Source organism: Alligator sinensis, unplaced genomic scaffold (assembly GCF_000455745.1).
Source record: "Alligator sinensis unplaced genomic scaffold, ASM45574v1 scaffold1143_1, whole genome shotgun sequence".
Classification (NCBI taxonomy): domain Eukaryota; kingdom Metazoa; phylum Chordata; order Crocodylia; family Alligatoridae; genus Alligator; species Alligator sinensis.
Genome location: NW_005842947.1, coordinates 260,757 through 280,028, shown reverse-complemented (window position 1 = coordinate 280,028; position 19,272 = coordinate 260,757). Strand labels below are relative to the sequence as shown.

The 19,272-nt window shown below is 42.3% G+C and overlaps 1 protein-coding gene across 3 annotated transcripts; it reads right to left on the bottom strand.

Moving 5' to 3' along the window:
* Positions 1-951: 951 nt before the first annotated feature.
* On the bottom strand, positions 952-14,233 carry TUBB6 (tubulin beta 6 class V). Of its 3 annotated transcripts, XM_006036334.3 has the most exons (4): positions 14,013-14,233; positions 13,123-13,231; positions 11,856-11,966; positions 953-3,764 (listed from the first exon to the last, which is right to left on the bottom strand). In XM_006036334.3, exons 1-4 carry the CDS (start codon positions 14,067-14,069, stop codon positions 2,704-2,706), a joined length of 1,338 nt encoding a protein of 445 aa, XP_006036396.1. In that variant the 5' UTR covers positions 14,070-14,233; the 3' UTR covers positions 953-2,703. The 3 variants fall into 3 exon arrangements, with proteins under 3 accessions (XP_006036397.1, XP_025048372.1, XP_006036396.1); XM_006036335.3 differs by lacking the exon at positions 13,123-13,231 and having other exon boundaries at positions 952-3,764; positions 14,013-14,231; XM_025192587.1 differs by lacking the exons at positions 11,856-11,966; positions 14,013-14,233 and having other exon boundaries at positions 952-3,764.
* Between the last annotated feature and the right edge of the window lie 5,039 nt (positions 14,234-19,272).

The window sequence follows — 19,272 nt, the reverse complement described above, 5'->3', positions numbered from 1 at the left end:
GGGGTTGCTAGAGATGAGAAGCTTCTGCCTGGCAGAGGCTGTTGCCTGGCCTCCTGGTGCCTGTTTCCCAGCCCTACTTCCTTACAAGAGTGGGAATTCAGGTAAGGACCCTACCAGGCCGAGGGCCAGGGACTCCTGTTGAGGGAAATGGGGCCGGGAGCACAGGGAGCTGTGTGGTATGGGGCTGGCCAGGCTGGTCCCACACGCTGGTCCCGAGGACTCAGGCGGGAGCTGCATGCTACGGGGCCGGGTGGCGCTGCCCCTGCATCCTGCTGCCACGTGCAGCCGGGGACTTGGGCTGGAGCACTGTGAGGCCAGCACCACATGCTGCCACCATGTGGGGCTGGAGACTCGGGCGGGAGCACAGGAACTGCATGTTATGGGGCTGGGTGGGGCTGGTCCTGCACACTGCAGTCAGGGACTCGGGCAGGAGCGCAGGGAGCTGTGCGCTATAGGGCTGGGCGGAGCTGGCCCCACTTGCTGCCACCACCTGCAGGTTCTGGGGACTTGCGCACTGGGGACTCCAAGGAATGCCCCACCCTACAAACCCCACAGCACCCACACACATTCCCACAACCCACACATCCCACACCCTCCCACCCCCCATACCCACACCCCACACACACATCACTCCCCAACCCCCCCCACACACACCCTTCAACCCACACACACAATATGCAAGAGTAAGACTGTATTTTGAGCTATTATGCAATCATTTCTATATATACTACACAAATGCACATAAATAGGGACAAAAATATTTTTTTAAAATAATATAGTCGATGTTTGATTTTTTTAGTAAATGATTTTCCCCACTCCAGTTCCAAGATGACACCCCCCCCCCCCCCCCCCATGGAGTACTTCCGAGGCAAGGGGAGGGACGTCCGGTGGCAAAGGTCAGAGGTGGGACTTCTGGCCCCAACATGGCAACCAAGGGATGGGGCACCTGTCAAGGGATAAGGCTACCCTTGCAGCCCCTGACAGCTCACTAAAACGCATTAAGTGGCCTTCCAGACGAAATAATTGCCCACCCCTGCTATAGCAACATATCTTACAAGTAAGTACAGTAGCAGGCTTTTCTTCTGATTAGCTAAAGAATACAATAAGTTTGTCCTCTTTTCCTTGGTGCTAATAGCCTGTCATGTGTGGGACACCAGTGAACTTGTTTGTTAGCAAGTCCCCCCTTTCTGTGGTGGTTGTTTTGTACACAATTGGGTGTTAATTGTTCATTCACGTTTGGAATTTTCTCTCATTTTTTTGTACACACTCCAATACACAATTACAATGTATCCCACAATTTACTATTTTTTTACTGTGATCTCTTTCTATGTAATAATTCCTTTTTGTATAACTGGTCATTCCAGACAGCCCCTGTGAATTTATATGCAACTCTCAAAGCTCATCCATCCAGCCTCCTGGTGGCATGTCTGGGTATACACCTGTGTCAGAGTGAAGTCAATCGGTACCTTCAATCCACAGTCACATTCTACAGAAAACCTACAATTAGAATTAAGTTAATATAGATGTTATTGGGCTAAAACTATGCAGACAACATTGGCTTGTAACCAAAATACAATTATTTCTCATATACTTTGAAACATTCTGTCCAATTCCTTGATTCCCAAATAGACTGTTATAGTATAATAGGTGAAGTCCATTGGAACAAAATTAAATTATTAAAGGGTTAGTAAAATTATTCAAGAGTGTTAGTAAAATTCAACTGTACTACATTGACTCAAGCAGTATTTTGAGAGGGAGAAAGAAGGGATCAAAAGATTCCTGATGCTTTTAAAGTTTGGGTTTCTTGAGGTGCTTTGTTCTTCCTTTGCATGGAGTTGTTCCAAAGTATCTGAAATATAAATCCATTTTATAGAATGTAAGTCACAATAATTAGTTTGTATGCATCCCTCCCTCTTACTATCTTAAATCCTTTAGATTCAAGCATATGATTGGAGAGCCTGCACAAGATCTGTCATGTAGTGCATAGGTTGCATGTATACATGGTGTGAATATCCTGGGACAAGTTGGTAAAGTTCTGAGAGTACATAGGCATTACAGTTCTTGAAAACATTTCTAGTGAACATTTTTTCCTCAGTTCACTCTAAGTATATTAGGTATTGATGGGTCAAAACACTGGTATTGAGAGGATACTTATTTTTATTTAGTTTTGCTGTTAAATGTCTGAAGTCAAATATTAGTATCAAGATTTACTATGTAAAGAGTTGAACATGGATAAAACATTTCTTTCTCTGTATTAATAGATTTTAGCTCTTGGAAGTTCAGTACTGTACATTCAGTGCCGTATTTTTACACTTTGAAGATCCACCAGTTTTTGCTGTTCTCAGTTTGATTAAAACAGTTCAGCCTTTTTCCCAAATGTATACCCATTCCCCTTCTGCCTCTTGTACAACTTTCTGTGAAAGAGTTTTGCTTATTTGAAGAAATCTAGTGATTTCCTTGGACAGATTCTTATGCCAAAATTCTAAAATCAGGCACCTAAAATTAAGCTCCTAAATAGAAATGGCCTGAGTTTCAGAGGTGCTAAGCTTTTGCAGGTCCTGCTTAAGTTAGCAGAATCTAAATGGGCACACACTCATCAACTACATTTTCATTTTTCTTTTGGAACCTAAATATGGGTTTTTAAACCTAATTTTAGAAATCCAGATATAAGAATTTTGGCCTGCTATAAGATAATTGGTTTTATTAATTGATTTCTTCCTCGTCATCTTCAAATGCTTCCTCTCCATCATTTGCTGCAGCTTCTTGGTACTGCTGGTATTCCGAAACCAGGTCATTCATGTTGCTTTCTGCTTCTGTAAATTCCATTTCATCCATTCCTTCTCCTGTAAACCAGTGGAGGAAGGCTTTTCTCCTAAACATGGCAGAAAACTGCTCAGAGATCCTTTTGAAAAGCTCTTGAATAGCTGTGCTGTTACCAATGAAGGTAGAGGCCATCTTGAGGCCACGGGGTGGGATGTCACAAACAGCCACTTTTACGTTATTTGGGATCCACTCCACAAAGTAGCTGCTGTTCTTATTTTGGATGGCCAGCATCTGCTCATCAACCTCTTTCATGGACATGGGACCTCGGAAGACTGTGGCCACTGTCAAATATCGTCCATGTCTTGGGTCACAGGCTGCCATCATGTTCTTAGCATCAAACATCTGTTGAGTGAGCTCCGGAACTGTGAGTGCTCGGTATTGCTGGCTACCCCGGGCTGTCAAAGGAGCAAAGCCTGGCATGAAAAAGTGAAGGCGTGGGAATGGGACCATGTTTACTGCCAGCTTCCGAAGATCAGCATTCAGCTGGCCTGGAAAACGCAACGATGTAGTAACTCCACTCATTGTAGCAGACACCAAGTGGTTTAAATCTCCGTATGTAGGGGTGGTAAGCTTCAAGGTGCGGAAGCAGATGTCATACAAAGCTTCGTTATCGATGCAGTAAGTTTCATCCGTATTTTCAACCAGCTGGTGGACTGAGAGCGTGGCATTATAAGGCTCTACCACTGTGTCAGAGACTTTTGGAGAAGGCATGACGCTAAATGTATTCATTATCCTATCTGGATATTCTTCTCGGATTTTGCTGATGAGTAGCGTTCCCATGCCAGAACCTGTTCCTCCTCCAAGGGAATGAGTGAGCTGAAATCCTTGCAAGCAATCACAGTGTTCACATTCTTTTCTTACTACATCGAGCACTGAATCTACCAGTTCTGCTCCTTCTGTATAATGTCCTTTGGCCCAATTATTTCCTGCACCTGTTTGTCCTGAAATAACATAGGATAAGGAAAGAAAATATAAAAGTTATTGATAGGTGCTAAACCATCATAAGTACCTTCTTATGAAGTAAGCATGGGAGAGCAAACAGGGCAGTTTGCAAGCAGTTCACAGGTCAATGTGCTGCACCACTCTTAAGCTTAGAGGTGTAATGGCTTCAAATCACATATATACAACGAGTTGTAAGTGTGTGAGCTATCGTTTCATGTGTTACACTTAGCTAGCAGTTTCTCTTTCATTTACGAGTGTTTCTAAGAATTTTCACTTTCAAGCATGCTTTGAAATCTTTACAGAAACCAAGTTATACGCTCAAAAATAATATCTCTTTATTTATCTGGCAACAAATTGCAGCCTGGGCAGTGTTAGGGCAAGTTGCTTGTGCTGCCTGATCAAAGTTACTTCATCCCTAGTGTGGGTGGCCCATTTTAAAGTTTGAGGGAGTCTACATGAGTGAGCATGTTTTACACTGAAGAGCGCTTCAGTTTCCATGCTCACTCGGTTCTTGGCTTTTTATCTTCACTCGCTTTGGACATGTGTAAATGAATGCACGAGATGCAACACTTCAGTCATCCTGAACAGGGTGTTTTTATGCTGTGGGTGCATCTACATGTGTGCTTTACTGTGGAGTTGACTAATAAGCTCCACAGTAAAACATCACTGTCTACACTTGCACCCCTATTAGGGCACAGTAAATTAATTAACTCTGCTGTAAAATAGTACTTTCCAGAACAAGTACTATCCTATGGCGGAGTTATTTAGTGTGCTGAAATGCATATGTAGACGGTGACTGGAGTTGGGTGGGGCACAAGGGTGCTACAGCATGGGGGCCTGCCTGCAGGGTAGCCCTGCATGGGAGCACCCTCATGCCCCAGCCAGCTCCTCCGCAGCATGTTGAGCTGGGGTGGAACAGCTCTGGGGTGACAGGCCCCCCCCCAGCCATGGCTCCTCTGCTGTGGCTCAACATGCTGCGGTCCTGGGTGCATATGTAAACACTGTGTCTGGGAGCAATAAATTCCAGTGCTAACTGCACTGGAGTTTATTGCCACATGCTAATTTCATTTGTAGATGCACCGAGTTAGTCTTACATTACACTGGCGTAAGTGACTGTAAAATCTATGGAGCTTGTGTCCCTACATCTGAGAGACAACTGGACAGCTTGAGCTCCGTAAATTTTTGGAAAAACTTAATCTGTTTATTTCGGTCTGTTCTTATGAGTAGTTTTCATTATTCACTGATAATTTTGGCCCTTTATTTTTGCCTTCTACAAAGCAGATGTAGCAATAAAGCTGACTACTTGCTTTGGAATCTTGTAACACCCTTAGTCCTCCTTATTCCGGGTCCTTCCCAGTGTACTTTAGTGTTCTACTGCTTTGATAGTAGAAGGTTGTAAGAGGGGACCAGGTTTGACACGCCATTGACATTAATTACTACTTACTGGATAGTCCCACCAAATGCAGTTTATAAGTACTACTCAATCACACCCAGGGTTTCCAGTTTTCAAAGCTCTGATCTACTCCTCTCCTCCTTCCTTATCTCCGTGACTCACTTTAAGACCCACTGTATATATTGTGGACCACCTACATCACAGGGTTTGGTATTGTTCAAATATTGTATATGTTATCTTTACTACACCAAGCTTCAGTTTCCTTGTTCTGTTTTGGGTTAGCAAAGGCATTGTTCTATGTGTTGCTATATTTTCTTTTCTTTTTAAGTATGTGGGAAGCTCTGTATTTCCTGTCCAGCTGCATAGCATGCAAAACAATATCCTCCAGCACAGAATAAACTTCAAATTAGCATGCAAAACAATATCCTCCAGCACAGAATATTCTTCAAATTCCCTTTGTTCAGCCAGAGTGACTAGCCACATCAGTCAGAATGCTAGCAAAAAGTAATGCTCTGTGCATATGGTAGGATCCTACTAAAGGACCAGATTGTACTACAGTGTCTTACTCTGCAAAGTGGCCCTGAAGTAGGAGGGATTGGCTCTAATAGGAATGGGTAGAAAACACACATGGAAAACTAATGGGGAACAAATGTGAAGCATGGAAAGGCAAGTTTCTCAAAGCAAGGTGGGTGCATAGGATGTGTTTGGTGGTAAGATAAATAGCACAAAAGTTGCGCTTATTTTGTCTCCTTTGATTCAGAGAATTATAGGTATTTTTGGAGCACCTATTATAGTTTATTAGGTTTGTGACCATGCAGTGATCTGAATCCCTCTCAGTCACAATTAGGGGAGTTGTTCAGTTTCAAATGAAATAATATAAACAAATGCAGGAAATTTTCCATTGAATTTTATAACATTGAGCCAGGAAACAAATCCAAGGCACTGGAAACTGGTCCTGTAAAGGCTGATTTAGAGAGGGATATAAAGAGGGAAAAACTAACAATCTACCATAAAATGAAACAAAAAACTGTGGCAGAAAGCTGTATAATTTAATGGCATTAGTGATGATACCATTCATGGTATCATTCATTCACTAATCATCACATGGTAATTCATGGTATTATTTCTGCCACCATCATGGAGGCAGAAATAAAACTGTTTAAGTTGCGAGACAACAGTTTACATTTGATAAAGTAACTTGAATTGAATTTGGTTTGGCTCTACCTATAGATTTCTTTTCCTGAGAAAATGATAAAGATGAGGACTTCAGAAGATGTTTTGCTATATGATGAATACTCTAAATTCCCAGATTAATATATCTTAATTAAAGATCTATTGTGTTGCTTGTGACATCTCTAAGTAAAATGAAAGACTGCAAAAGCTTGCAGTTTGAAAAGCTCTGGTAGATGGCCATAAGTTTACTGATGCAGACTTTCTTTAAATTGTAATTTACAGCAAATATTTCTGCTAGATCTAAAGTCCAACTGGTGAAACAAAAACAGTAGTAAAAGTAGGCCTGGTAGAACTGCCGATTGTTATATGTGCTCAGGATTTTCCATTATCAGTTGATTATAACATGATGAAACTTAAACTGTCTGAGCTGAAGTTTTTGATACTAGATATTTGCCTGCCCCATGCTGGATTTTTTGTTTGTTTGTTTTGGATGCCCTGTTTTAAGAGAAAAGGAAAATAAATTGTTTTGCCCATGTTAAATCCCAGCCACATGGTGTTTTAAGTTGTACAACTTTTTAAGTTGTACTGTCCTGTGCTTTGGAACGGGGACTTGCAATTTGGCTGGGAATGGCCTTTGTGTCAGGGATGTGGCTTTTATGAAAATCCACCCATATTTGGCTTTTGAAAACTGCAGTTCATATACACTCAGTAGAGACTCATCTGATTCTACTAACTAAAACTACCAAATACTCCATCCTCCCTAAGCATGCTCCATCTTGCACAGGACTCAGTGCTGACTGCACATGCCATTATCAGGCTAGGATGCCTCTGGGTCTAGCAACTGAGAAAAAGGAGCCCCCTCTTGTGTTCCATGTCCTAATACAAGCACCCAGACAATATGCAACAGGAAGCCAATTGATAAAAATGCAGAGGAGGCAAAAGCCACATCCAGGAGAAGGAAAAGGACTAGATTTGGAGGAGTCTGTTTACTCTGACTGTGACTGGTTAGACAAGAAGATGGGGTGCACTGAACTATACAAGGATCTAGGGAGAGAAAAAGCAGTAACTTGGTTGGTTAAAACACGGTGCTAATAACACCGCAGTTGCAGGTTTGATCCCTGCTTAAACTAGGTGAGCTCTTCTCTTGAGGTCCCTTTCAGCCTTACTTCTCTGTGAAACTAAGATTGTCTGGACAAGAAGACTGGAGATGAAGGGCTGATGAAGGTAAAATGGGCACAGGAAGAGAAGTACTTCTCACAAGCAAAAGGATTGCAGCAGAATATTATTGGGTCAAGAGAGGCAAGTGAGCCCAGAATGGGAATCTTATTCTGACTGAATAAAGAGACTGGAGGTTTGATGGAAGACTTAGGGAGAAGGCACCGGGGGCTGGATAGGTGGTGAGAATGGGAATGAGAATGAATCTTTCCAGGATTCTTATCTCATTCAGTATACACACACTAAACCGCTATTCTGTTTTACTTTATGGTGATTGTTCAGTATGTGGCCAGGGTATAGGCCTCTTTTGCTACAATTCTAAACCTATGAGTTCAAGGCCCATTCTTGATTCATGCAAAATCCTCCTCCTAATCAACCCAGCTCTAAATGAATACATGATCATTCAAGCTGGAAATGGATATGATATTAGCACATATCCCATGTGTGCTATTAGTTATACTATCTAGCATGCATTAATCACCTAACCCCTGGGGCAGATCTAGGATTTTGGAAAGGGAGATGCAGATGGTGTGGTACCTCATCACATATAATACAACACACATTTTTCTCTAGTTAAAGAAAACCTAGAAGCATTACTAATATGCTGGGGGCCTAGGTCTACCTTTTGCAGTTCGATTGAAGCAAAAATAAATATAACTTTGTTGGAATGTACATTATTTTGTCATATCATATATTATGTATAACAATACAACTAACTAGACAAAAATACTCAAAAGGCTTTGTTTTGTTGTTTCATTAGTCCTGTAGTCATTAGAATTAAACGTACATCTCTTTCAGATTCAGAAAACAAAATCAAGCCTTCTTGAGCATCTTGACAGTGCACCCAGTGCTTCTCTGAAAGTTTTCACACCTGAGTAAAAATTTCCACACCTGACTTAATGTTTCTAGCTAGAGTTAAATACAGTCTGCAGAGCTGTAGACTAGGAGCTACATTGTCAGGAGCAACTAACAGAAAGAATTCCAGAAGAAAGGATGGTTTGAGTAGTAGAACCATTAAAAAGGAGAGGGTTATTAACACCTGTGGAATGAAGAGTTTATAAGGAATCAGGTTGATTTATAAGGTAGGTCTTCCAATGAAGTTCATTGACTTGCTCACTGCTCCCTGATTAGAAGTGCTGCTGCCACTGCCAGATAGTTGCCTTTAAGCTCTGGGCAGAGCAGGATTCAAAGGGGAGTGCAAGTGCACCCCCCTTCCCCCTTGATCTGCCCTTGCCTCGTGCTATGGGCTGTTAGGATTGGGTGAACCTTTGACTTTCAGCTATTTATTCAATGTGTGATCCAGTGCCTTATACACTGTATGCTATTCAAATCCTTCCCTCAGGGCAGAAGTATTAATTTCTTTACAGGCTTTTCTGTGGTGCTCCCTGTAGCATGCTGTCACTCTATTCACTATAGCAGTGGCTCCCAACCATTTTTGCTGCGCCCTAAATCCAGGTTGCGATCCCTGGCCCCACCACCAACTCACTCATGCCCGGCAGCACCAACAGAGCCTGGGCTGGGCCGGGATTGCAGGGGGCAGCGGTGGCAAGAGCTGCATGGACTGTGCACCAGGAAAGCCCCACAAGCAGAAGGGACGGAGTAAGGGGCGGACCCCCATGACCCTGATTTGGGCTGCACCCTGAGGTTGGGAGCCATTGCACTATAGTATCAATGTGCTAACCAGCATTAATGGAGTTGTTTTCATATCACCTCTGTATGGTGAGTGGGCATTAATGCCCCCATTTTACAGACAGGGAACTGAGGCATAGAGGGATTGAGGTTAAAAGTATTCGCTAGCATTGGCAGACAAGGTTCACTATCATTAGGTATTCTATCTTAGATACATAAGCCTTAGCATTATAAATCCTATCAGAGCTCCTACTGCATTAAGTTGCAACTGCCAGTGCTCAGCATGTGTGCAAATTAGACTCCAAAGTCTCAAGTCAGATGCTCAAAAAAATTACAGACGTGTAATTAGCAACCAGCTGTGAAGAACGTTTCATATTTAGAATCACAATGGAGCCTCTGGCAGAGGCAGGGATAGAATCCCGTTTTCAGACCACAAGGCCATGCTTTCTCTTCCTACAATCTCCAGTCTCATTCTCTACTTTTGATTTTTGCAACAAATGAGGGAGGAATTCTGTAGATCTTGCACAATCCCTGTGTACCCCCTGAGATGGTTTATTTTGTGCACAGAATCAGGCAGGCTTCCCATGGAAGAAAGTGCCTGTGATGACAGCCAAATTAAGGTTTCCCAGCTAATACCAAATCTTCATAACATCAATGCCTCTTCATTTTATTGATGGGGAAACTATACAAGATAAATTCGGAAGTAAATTTAAGACTTTGGGGGGGCTTTCATAGCTGTGTGACTTCTGTAGATACTTTGGATTCTGTTTAAACCTTGCTCATATTAATGTTGCTTACCCTGACTATTTCCAGTTTGATGTAAACTTGGCTTAAATTGAATTAAGATTACTCATGGCATTTTGCCCGTTTTATTAATCTAATTTTAAAACAATTAAAAGTGACACTGATGTAACTTTAAATACAAACACTACTTGTTTATTAATTTATTATATGTATTGTAATATTTGCATTCCTTGAAGTCCTACTCATGCACCCAACACCTCATTGGCTTTGGAACTGTACAAACACAGAACAAATAGATGATCCTAGTCCCAAGGATTGTACAATCTAAAATAAATCAGGGAATCCCCATTGTATGTTCACTTTTAAACTGGTAGGGAATTGACTTAAGCTAAATCAATACTGAGCACATTTTGGCTGATGGAAGAATGGTTGCTTCCATTTAAATAAGGGAAGTAGGGAAATGGTTGCTTCCATTTGAATAAATCCACTTCTAATTATATTTAGTGAATTTGGTGCAGCATGTGTTTGCAGACCATTGAGCTTTCCTGAATGTGACATAGCCAAAGTGGGTGTGATCCACATCCACCCTGAGCTTAGGAAACAGGAGCACAGCAAGAAAAACAAACAGCAGGAGAGTTCCTAGGAAGCTTTCCTTTAGGTCAGTTAGCTTGTTAATGAAAGCTGCAATTAAGATCCTGATTGCTTATTTCTTGCACATGCAAAATTTCTCCTTGATCTTACTGGAAAGTGTGGGAAGACAGCAGGACTAGGCCCCATATGTTCAAGAAAATTAAAGGTATTTAATACACCTAAACTGTGACCTATTTTGATATGGACTTCAGTGGGGAGGGCAAAAAAAAATGCTTGAAATCTCTCCCTATCAGCGTAAGTCTCAGTGGTTTGGAATATGGCAAGTATGGAATTATCAGCTGTTGCCACAAAGTCTTTTGTTTGGAACAGATATAACACAGGGAAAACGAAAGGCTTTGTTGGCTTCTGACATAATAGATTATTGCTTGAGCTCAAAGGCAGCCATTCTGCATTATTCAGCAGATTTGGAGGAAAGTGCCTGATGCTGGCTGTAGACTCAGCGTCAGACACCACTTAATCATGTGGCATTAGCTCATTGTTTGCTTGGCAGGAAGAGAGTACAGTACAGCAACCTATTGTTCAAGAGAGACTTTCTACTCATTTGGCTGTATTTAGAGGTGGGTGCTGTCTGCAAAGTTCTGATTCCAGTGCGTAGGTGAATTAATTTTCAGGGGGTTGGTCTGGTCTGAGAGCACAGCTGTATAATGGAAATTCAGAAACTAGCTTTTCCAAAGTTCCCATTGCTTGGATCTGTGGTCTACTTTTGCATCCTGGAAAAAGAACAACATGGGATGGAAACTCCCCATTTGCTTTCAGTTCTGTTTGGTTTTAAGTTAGTTCCTAATTTTACTGGAAAACAACCATCCTAGTGCTAGACTGTATATGACAATCTGTTCTGTACTTTGTCATTTGTTTTCCTCAGTTTCTCATTGGTATCCAACTATTAATGGATTATGTAAGCGAGTGTAGGTCTTTCATTCCCTATTTTTTCTTAATTAAATTATAGAGGCCCTCAGGATTTTTTCTTTACATGAAATAGATATTGCATGGTGTAGATTAGCAGAATATCACAGAGAATGTTTAGTAAATATGTGCAATTGAGGGGATTTTCAGTTAAATTAACAGAGTGGTGTTTGACCCTATTTTGGATAAAAGTTATTTTTTTCGTTAGTTTGAATTGTGTCATTAGATTCTCAATTTTTGTTAGTAATGATTGCTTACAGCTGCTCGGGGTAGAGGAAACAGCCCAGCTCTCATGCTTTTTATCCAAGGTACATTTTAACTTAAAAGTTACTTTTTGGTAACTGACCATCTATTTTTAAAAGCAAGGATGATAGTCACATACCGAAGATGAAATTATCGGGTCGAAAGAGTTGACCAAATGGACCTGATCGCACGCTATCCATGGTTCCTGGTTCCAAGTCCACTAAAACTGCTCTGGGTACAAATTTCTGGGCTACAATAAAAAGTCAATACATTCTTAGCATATGAAAATAGGCTAATTTCTTCTATTATATTTCTTAGTGTAATATATGAACAAACTATATTTCATTTTAGGCTGTTTAGCTTGCTTGTGTATCTTTATACAGCTTTCATCTTCCTAAATAGGAATCTTTCCTCTCAAGCATTACAGAAGAAATTATTGTGATTAGCTAGCTGATTTAAATAATTTTGGGGTTTTCAGTCATATGCACTGTCCTAAACTGTATTTTAAAACAGCTTTTTACCAGTTGGCTTCCAGAGAGACAACTTTGTGGCAAAATGAGTTGCATGTTCTTGGTAAGCAGCTGTAATTGTATACAATCGTATGAAGGGGCCTTCATTCAAATGATCTTAAAATGCTTTGCAAATTTATACTTTAAGGAATCTTTTCCTTCCTTGACTGAAATGGAGCTAGTTTAAGAGGTGGAAAACAGTGTGCTTCATTGCTACATAACAATTAATAACAGGAAGCAAAGAATGCCTTTTCCACTCAAAATTAGATCATAGATTCATGCAGACAAACTGAATGCCCTAAGCTGGAAGTTGTCCAGGACACAGTGACACTTCCACACTTACTAAAAGTGTCTTGAATGTGCACAGGGAGTCTTGTTTGCAGTTTTACAGATCGTACTGGGGGAAACTCCCTCAGCAGCACAGCACCTTCCACACCAGCCGTTCTGGGACACAATATTCAGGGATGCTACTGCTTCACTGAATCACCACTGATCCTCCCAGCAAAGAAAGGCTCAACTCTAATAGCTTCTGAAATCATAGTCAATGGACTATGAATGTACAATTGCAAAATGGACTGGTTAGCATCAGCCAACTGCTGAGGCACGTTTACTTGAATTAATCGCATCTTACAAGACAATATCTATCACAAACTAAAAAACAAAAAAATCCCCATAACTGATAGTTTTGTAGCTGTCCTGTACCATTCCCCTCTGCTGAGAGAGAAAGTAACTGCAGATGATGGATTCCAAATAAAACCATGCACACATGTCTCATCAAGTCTGTAGCTGAAGCTATGAGTAAGCCTTTGCTATCTTCACATGCCTCCTCCCATTAAGGGAGGGCCCGTCTTTCTCCCCTTGTGACTTCTCCTCAGGCAGCTGCCGCCATACACTTACAAGATGATTCATTATAGTAGACATTGATTCTCTCCAGCTGCAATGCTGAGTCACCGATGTAACCTCCCGCTGGGTCAATGCCATGCTCATCACTGATCACTTCCCAAAACTTTAGGGGGGGAAAGAAAAAGTGGGAGAAGCTTGGTTAAAACACAACCACTAGATTCAGTTTTGCTAAAGCAATACACATCTCTTTCAGAGACGTCATATTATCCAAATCCTGGCAGGGACAGGGCAGCCCTTGGAGGCATGTGTTGCAGTAACAGCTGCCAAATTCTTGGCATGTCTGAGAACTGCTCCTCTGAGCCCCTCCCTACCCCTGGCCTGAACAGCAGCGAGGAGATGGGGTGGGGTTGGGGAGAGACAAAGCCAAGCAGACAGGCACCAGGATTTCAAACCAACCATACAAACGATTGGGACTCCGCCGGATTTTTTGATGGCTATTTGTCGGTTGTTTTTATTTTTGCTGCCTTTTTTGTTCTTTTGATCCACTGTCCCCAGTCATTTTTTCCTCCTTCATTCTAATTTTTTTCCAAAGCCTTTTATGGTCACATGAAGGAGATGAGTTTTTTCGTTCCCTATTTGCTAGTTTTCCAGCTGCCTAGTCTACATGCACAGATCTCAAGAGAGGTCAGAGCCTATTTTGTTGTAAGAGAAACATTCTCCAACGTGGCATGGAGAGCAATGAGTGAAATTGCCAATTATCCTGGAGTTTCTCAAGAAAAAAAAACACATGAAGGCAATGATGCTTTTCAGAGCCATTTCATTGTGCTCCTGAAAGCTTAAACAGGAGCTGTGATAGCAATGTAAAGTATCTGCCGCTACATACAGCTCTTAGTAAAAAGTAAGCAAGTTAACGTTACTATTTAGGGGTGGGAAAGATCTCTTACCTTTGTTCCAATTTGATTTCCACACTGGCCAGCCTGGATGTGCACTATTTCCCTCATTGTGATATTTGCAAGGCCAAATCTCTCTTTCCCCTTTTTTCTTGCCCTCTCTCTCTCTCTCTCTGACTCTTTGCAGAGTTCAGTAGTCTCAGTGAGTGTTTTATTGGCTCCAGGACTGTGATCCTCCCTCCCAGCTCTCCTCAATGTGCAACTTCCCTGCACAAACAGCCAGCCCAGGCTAAGCAACTGGCTTTGGCCAGCCTCCCCTGGGGCTGGATCTCTGTGAATGGCATTTCATCCACATTGCTGTTAAGAGACCAAAGTTGAACAGTCCAAAACATTAACCATGTGGGACTTGGTATTATCTCTACTCCAAAGTATGTATTTATAACAGACAAAGCTCAAAGTAGTAACAAAAACAAGTGATCGTAATATAATTGTTAATAACACTTCAAATTTGTATAGCATGTCTCTCCCTGTCTTCCAGTAACATCAGAATAGAGCAAAGGCAGCTGTATTTTGCTGAGAGCAGACTGTGGATAGTCTCAAGTTTTATGGTTGTGTTGTGATTTTTTTTTTAATTCTAGCATTAGGTAAGTTGAGAAATAATTACTAGCTCTTGCATGTTGTGATTAGTATTTACCACGTAACAACACACTTCATACATATACAAGAAAAAGTTACAGATATTTCTCACCATACTTCACTCCTACGCAAATCCATGTTTTGCAAGCATCAGACAATTTAGCCTTACTTATAAAGTAAGCACTGTCTTCATTTTATACAGAGGGAAACCACTGTCTTCAATGGATTACTCACATGAGTAAGGGTTTGCAGTCTGTGGCCCGGAATATGAGAGCCAGAGTTAGAGTTCGCAGTCACTCTTAGTGCTACATCCTTTGCTCAAAACAGGAGCCCACACATCAGTCTTGTAACAATAGCAGCATTGCCATTCTAGAATTATTTTTTTCTGTGTTTTACCATAGCACCGAGCAGCCTAGTTATGGATGGAGATTACATTATGTACATTATGCTGTACAAACACAAATCCAAAAGATGCTTCCAGCACCAAATCTAAGTATGAGACCAGAGACAATAAGCAGATACAGACAGACCAGTGGGGGACTATAAGGAAACAATGTGACAGTATTGTCCAGTGTGTTAGGCATCTTTCATCCAAACACCTCTCCAAACAACTTGATGAATTGCACAAACCCATGACTATGTACACCCTAACAGACATATGGTATCAGAAGCAGCTGGTAAAACATAAATAATGTTTAGGGCCAAACCCTGCCTGTCTCACACCCATAAATAGTTCCTCTGTGGGTGCGTCTACACATGAAATCAATGCGATGCAATAAACTCTGATGCATACCATGCCAGAATTTATTGTTCCCAGGCACCATGTTTACACGTGTGCCTGGGACCATAGCAGATTGAGCTGGGTCAGAGCAGCCCCAGCTGGCAGGGACCCAGGGAGCTGCTCCGACCCAGCTCAACGTGCTGTGGAGGGGCCGACTGGGGCACAAGGGTGCTCCAGTGTGGGGCTAGCCAGGAGGCAACCAGCCAGGTCAGTGTCTACACATGCATTGCTGTTCACTAAACCATGCCATAAGATAGTACTTGTGTTTACAAATACTAATGACAGAGTTGATTAGTTTCCTGCAGCCTAATAGGCCTAGCACATGTAGATGCTGAGACTTTACTGCAGAGCTAATCAGGCAGCTCTGCAGTAAATGTCTCATGTAGATATGCCCAGTATATCACTCGAACCACTTGTGTAAAGAAGGTGGTCTAAACATACGTGTATCGTTTGCACATATTATTTATAATTTTAAATTGTGTCTCATGTTCAAGCTGACTGGAGCCCACCTAGAATTGATTTATAGTGTCAATCATGTGTAGGTGTCTAGATACTTAACAGTGCTAATATTGTGCAGCACTCTTAAAGGAATCCCATGGTATTCCAGAGTGCCATGGCATCATGGCTCAAGTACTGGTCTGTGTACATCATGGCTCAAGTACTGGTCTATGGAGGGAATCTCGCACTGCCATTGCCTATGTTATACTGTTCCTGTTCTTTGAATAAACAGAAGGTTATAACATACCTTTCTCTATCTCAATTTAAACTGAGCCTCTAGTTCTTGTGAAAATTAATAAATACTGAGTCATAAAGGAGAAGGATTCTATAATGCAGGATGAAGTGTGGAAGTTCTAGACAAGTTACCATAGTAAACAGAAAAGATGTTCCAGCAATAACATCAGACATAGTCATCTTCCTCTTAGCTATGAGCATCAGTCAGAAAAAAAACACCACATGGAATATTTTGAATTGTCCTATAAAAACACCAGAGTTGCTCTGCCCTGTTTAGTGGCCATGAGGTTTGATTATTAAGCTGTGTACTGCTTTTCAGGAAAAGTAGTTGCTTTTAGTATACTTAAGGTAACTGCCCATCCCTAATTGGGCAGGACAGTCCTGAAATATAAACATAAAGTCCTGGTCCCGGACTGAATGACTGGGACAGCATTTGTCCCAGATTCCCCTCGCCACAGTCATCTATCATCTCAGTATCATGTGCAGGGATCTGGGGTTTCCTTTCTCCATGGAAAAACACAGATTTACTCCTTTGAAGGAGAAAAACTTGGGAAACCATGGTTTACCCTTGCAGGCTGGCAGAGTTCCAGCCTGCAAGGGCCTGCTTGGAGCTGGGGGAAGCAGGATGCAGGGGATACCATGTGCATGTGTGTGTGCATACACGTGCACATGGCCAACAATACAATGGAGAGCAGATCCCCCAGCTGCCTGCAGGTAAATCTAAGAGGGGAAGGATTATGGAGGGGGGGGGGGGGGGGGGGCACAGATTGAGGCCTCCATGGTGAGGGAGGGAGTGGGCCTGGGGATACTGCCCAGCCAAGGGGTATGTGGGGCCTGGGGCCCAGGGCCAGGGTGGGAATGCACAGCCACAAGGCCTAGCTGGGGAAGTGGGATGGAGCCATAGGTGGCTTGTCTGGGAGGCACAGGGGGGCTGGTTCCCCACCTCTCTATGCACTGCTGGGGAAGAGGCATGGGGGGACGTGCCCCCAAGATTTGTATGCAGGGTGGGAGAGGATGCGGGCTTTCCACTGTAGGGCTCAGGGCTCCCTGCACTACTGCCCTCCCCATGGGGCTTCTATGACCCAGTGGGAAGGACCTGGAGTGGGGTGAGGACGCTTGGTGCTGCTGCTGCCACCACTGGGAGCCCCACACCAGCCATGCTGCCATGATGAGGCACCCTTTGCCCTTTTAGCAGCAGAAGGGGGCACAACTCCGCACCACCACTGCTGCCCCCACTGCCTCCAGGTGGGCAGGGTACACCTTGGCTGGTATGGGGCTCCTGGTGGTGGTAGCAGCAGCAGCACTGAGCATCTCTGCCCTCCTGTGCTGGGTCCTGGCTGCTGGCCTGTAGAAGCCCTCAGGGGAGGGCAGCAGGGTGGGCAGCCCTGAGCCCAGCAGCAGGCAGCCCACATCCTCCCCACCCCCACAGGCTCTGCTCCGGCCATGCCGCCCAATGGGGGGGGGGGGGGGGGGGGGGGGGTGAAGGGGTGGGAGGCAGACATGTGTTCCACCTTTTCATTTTGAAAAGCTGATCACCCTAAATATACTGTTTTTGTGAAATGTTCCTACTTGGTAGAAAAATTTCTAAGGGGTAATGAGAAGTTCATGTTACTATAAGATATTAATATGATTATTAGCAATGCAGATAGGTTTCCCTAATCTTTTGTCATTTTTAGCCATCTTATTTTGATTTACAAGAACATGTACAAGCATCCGTCATGTACTACCAGCATAATTTTACAAGAAGCAGCTCATTATCAAAACTATATTCAAAACCCACATCTCACTAAGGATCGGCATGTCAGCAATCTTATAAATAAAACTCCTCCTACATCAAAAACCGAAGAGGAAGTCAAAGCACTTGTTATTTCTTGTTTCATTTGACCATTGTGAAGTTTCCAAAACTGCAAAAAGACATAGAAATATTTAAAATGTATCTGGTTTCCATATATCCATTCTCATACATATGGTGCATATAAATTAAGAGGCTCAATCAAACTTGGTACAAATGTATTGTAATTAAATATATTTATTTTGTTACATTACAGTTAAACTAGGTGAGTTATTTAACAGGGATAAAATCAATTTGCTTATGTGAATTAATTTATTTGTCAGGTGTTTTGTAACTTCCATCCTTAGCATAAAAGGATATCATATATCATATCTCCAGTATTACTGCAATAGATGTTCTATTTAGTCATTTATTTTCATGTTTAGTGTGATTGTAGGTCATAGAAGGGGCAGTGACCACTATTTCCCTGTGAGTCAGAGTTCCAGCTCACTGATTGCTGCCTTCTTTTTTCCTTCTTGAAAATGTGGCTCTCAAAGGAGGTAGTCCTGTTATTACGATGGCTTTGTCTCTGTGCAAGTAAATGGCACTTCTGAAGTGCAGGATCAAGCATTGTGAGAGAAAAATGCTCTGAGAAGAGCCCAGAGCAAATTCTGTGAGCTGTGTAGGAGGAAATTTCTCTCCTGCAGACACTCTCCTTACTGATGATATAAGTGGACAAGAAGATGCATGTGTTGTTTTCAGCACATGCTTTTGAGAATCAGGTCTCAATCTTTTCCCATTTGAGAGAAAATGAATTACTGCCATTTCTGTTCTGAGAGAGACCAACATTTTTTACAGCCCTTTTTACTTATCAGTGTTTTCTATAACTCTGTTATCATTATCAGTAACTGAATCAGGAACATTTGCAGGGCTGGTAATCATGCCTACTAGGCAACTGCTGTTGCCGCAGGGGAGACGGGAAGGATGTATGTGTTCGGTGTGTCCTATAGGCATTGTGGCCACATCTTTTAACTGTAGACTTAAATGGTGGATTCAAATCTGTTTAAAAGCTGCAGATCCAGAGAGCAGACATCATTAGACTGTAAACTCTCTGAGTTAGTGCAAAATTGGGGATGAAACTACCTGGAAGTTTCCCAAGAGAAGTAATGTAATATTAAATTTAGAACAGCAAGGAGATTAAAAGTTAAGGCAGAATTTGGTTTGTGCCCTGCTTTTCTACCAGCATATCTCAGAGACTTTTGTAATCTGATTTATCTGAGGCAGAAAGTGCCCAAAACAAAACAAAACAAAACAAAACAAAAAACAAAACAGGAGCATAATACGACTGCCTCAATAGCCCAGCCCAAGTGGTACAGCTGAGCTACTGCTGATTT

Coding starts and splice junctions, on each gene's coding strand:
- TUBB6 (XM_006036334.3), bottom strand. CDS start 14,069: ATGAGGGAAATAGTGCACATCCAGGCTGGCCAGTGTGGAAATCAAATT. Junction 11,967..13,122: donor CTACTATAATGAATCATCTT/GTAAGTGTATGG, acceptor TTTTTATTGTAG/CCCAGAAATTTGTACCCAGA. Junction 3,765..11,855: donor ACCCGATAATTTCATCTTCG/GTATGTGACTAT, acceptor ATGTTATTTCAG/GACAAACAGGTGCAGGAAAT.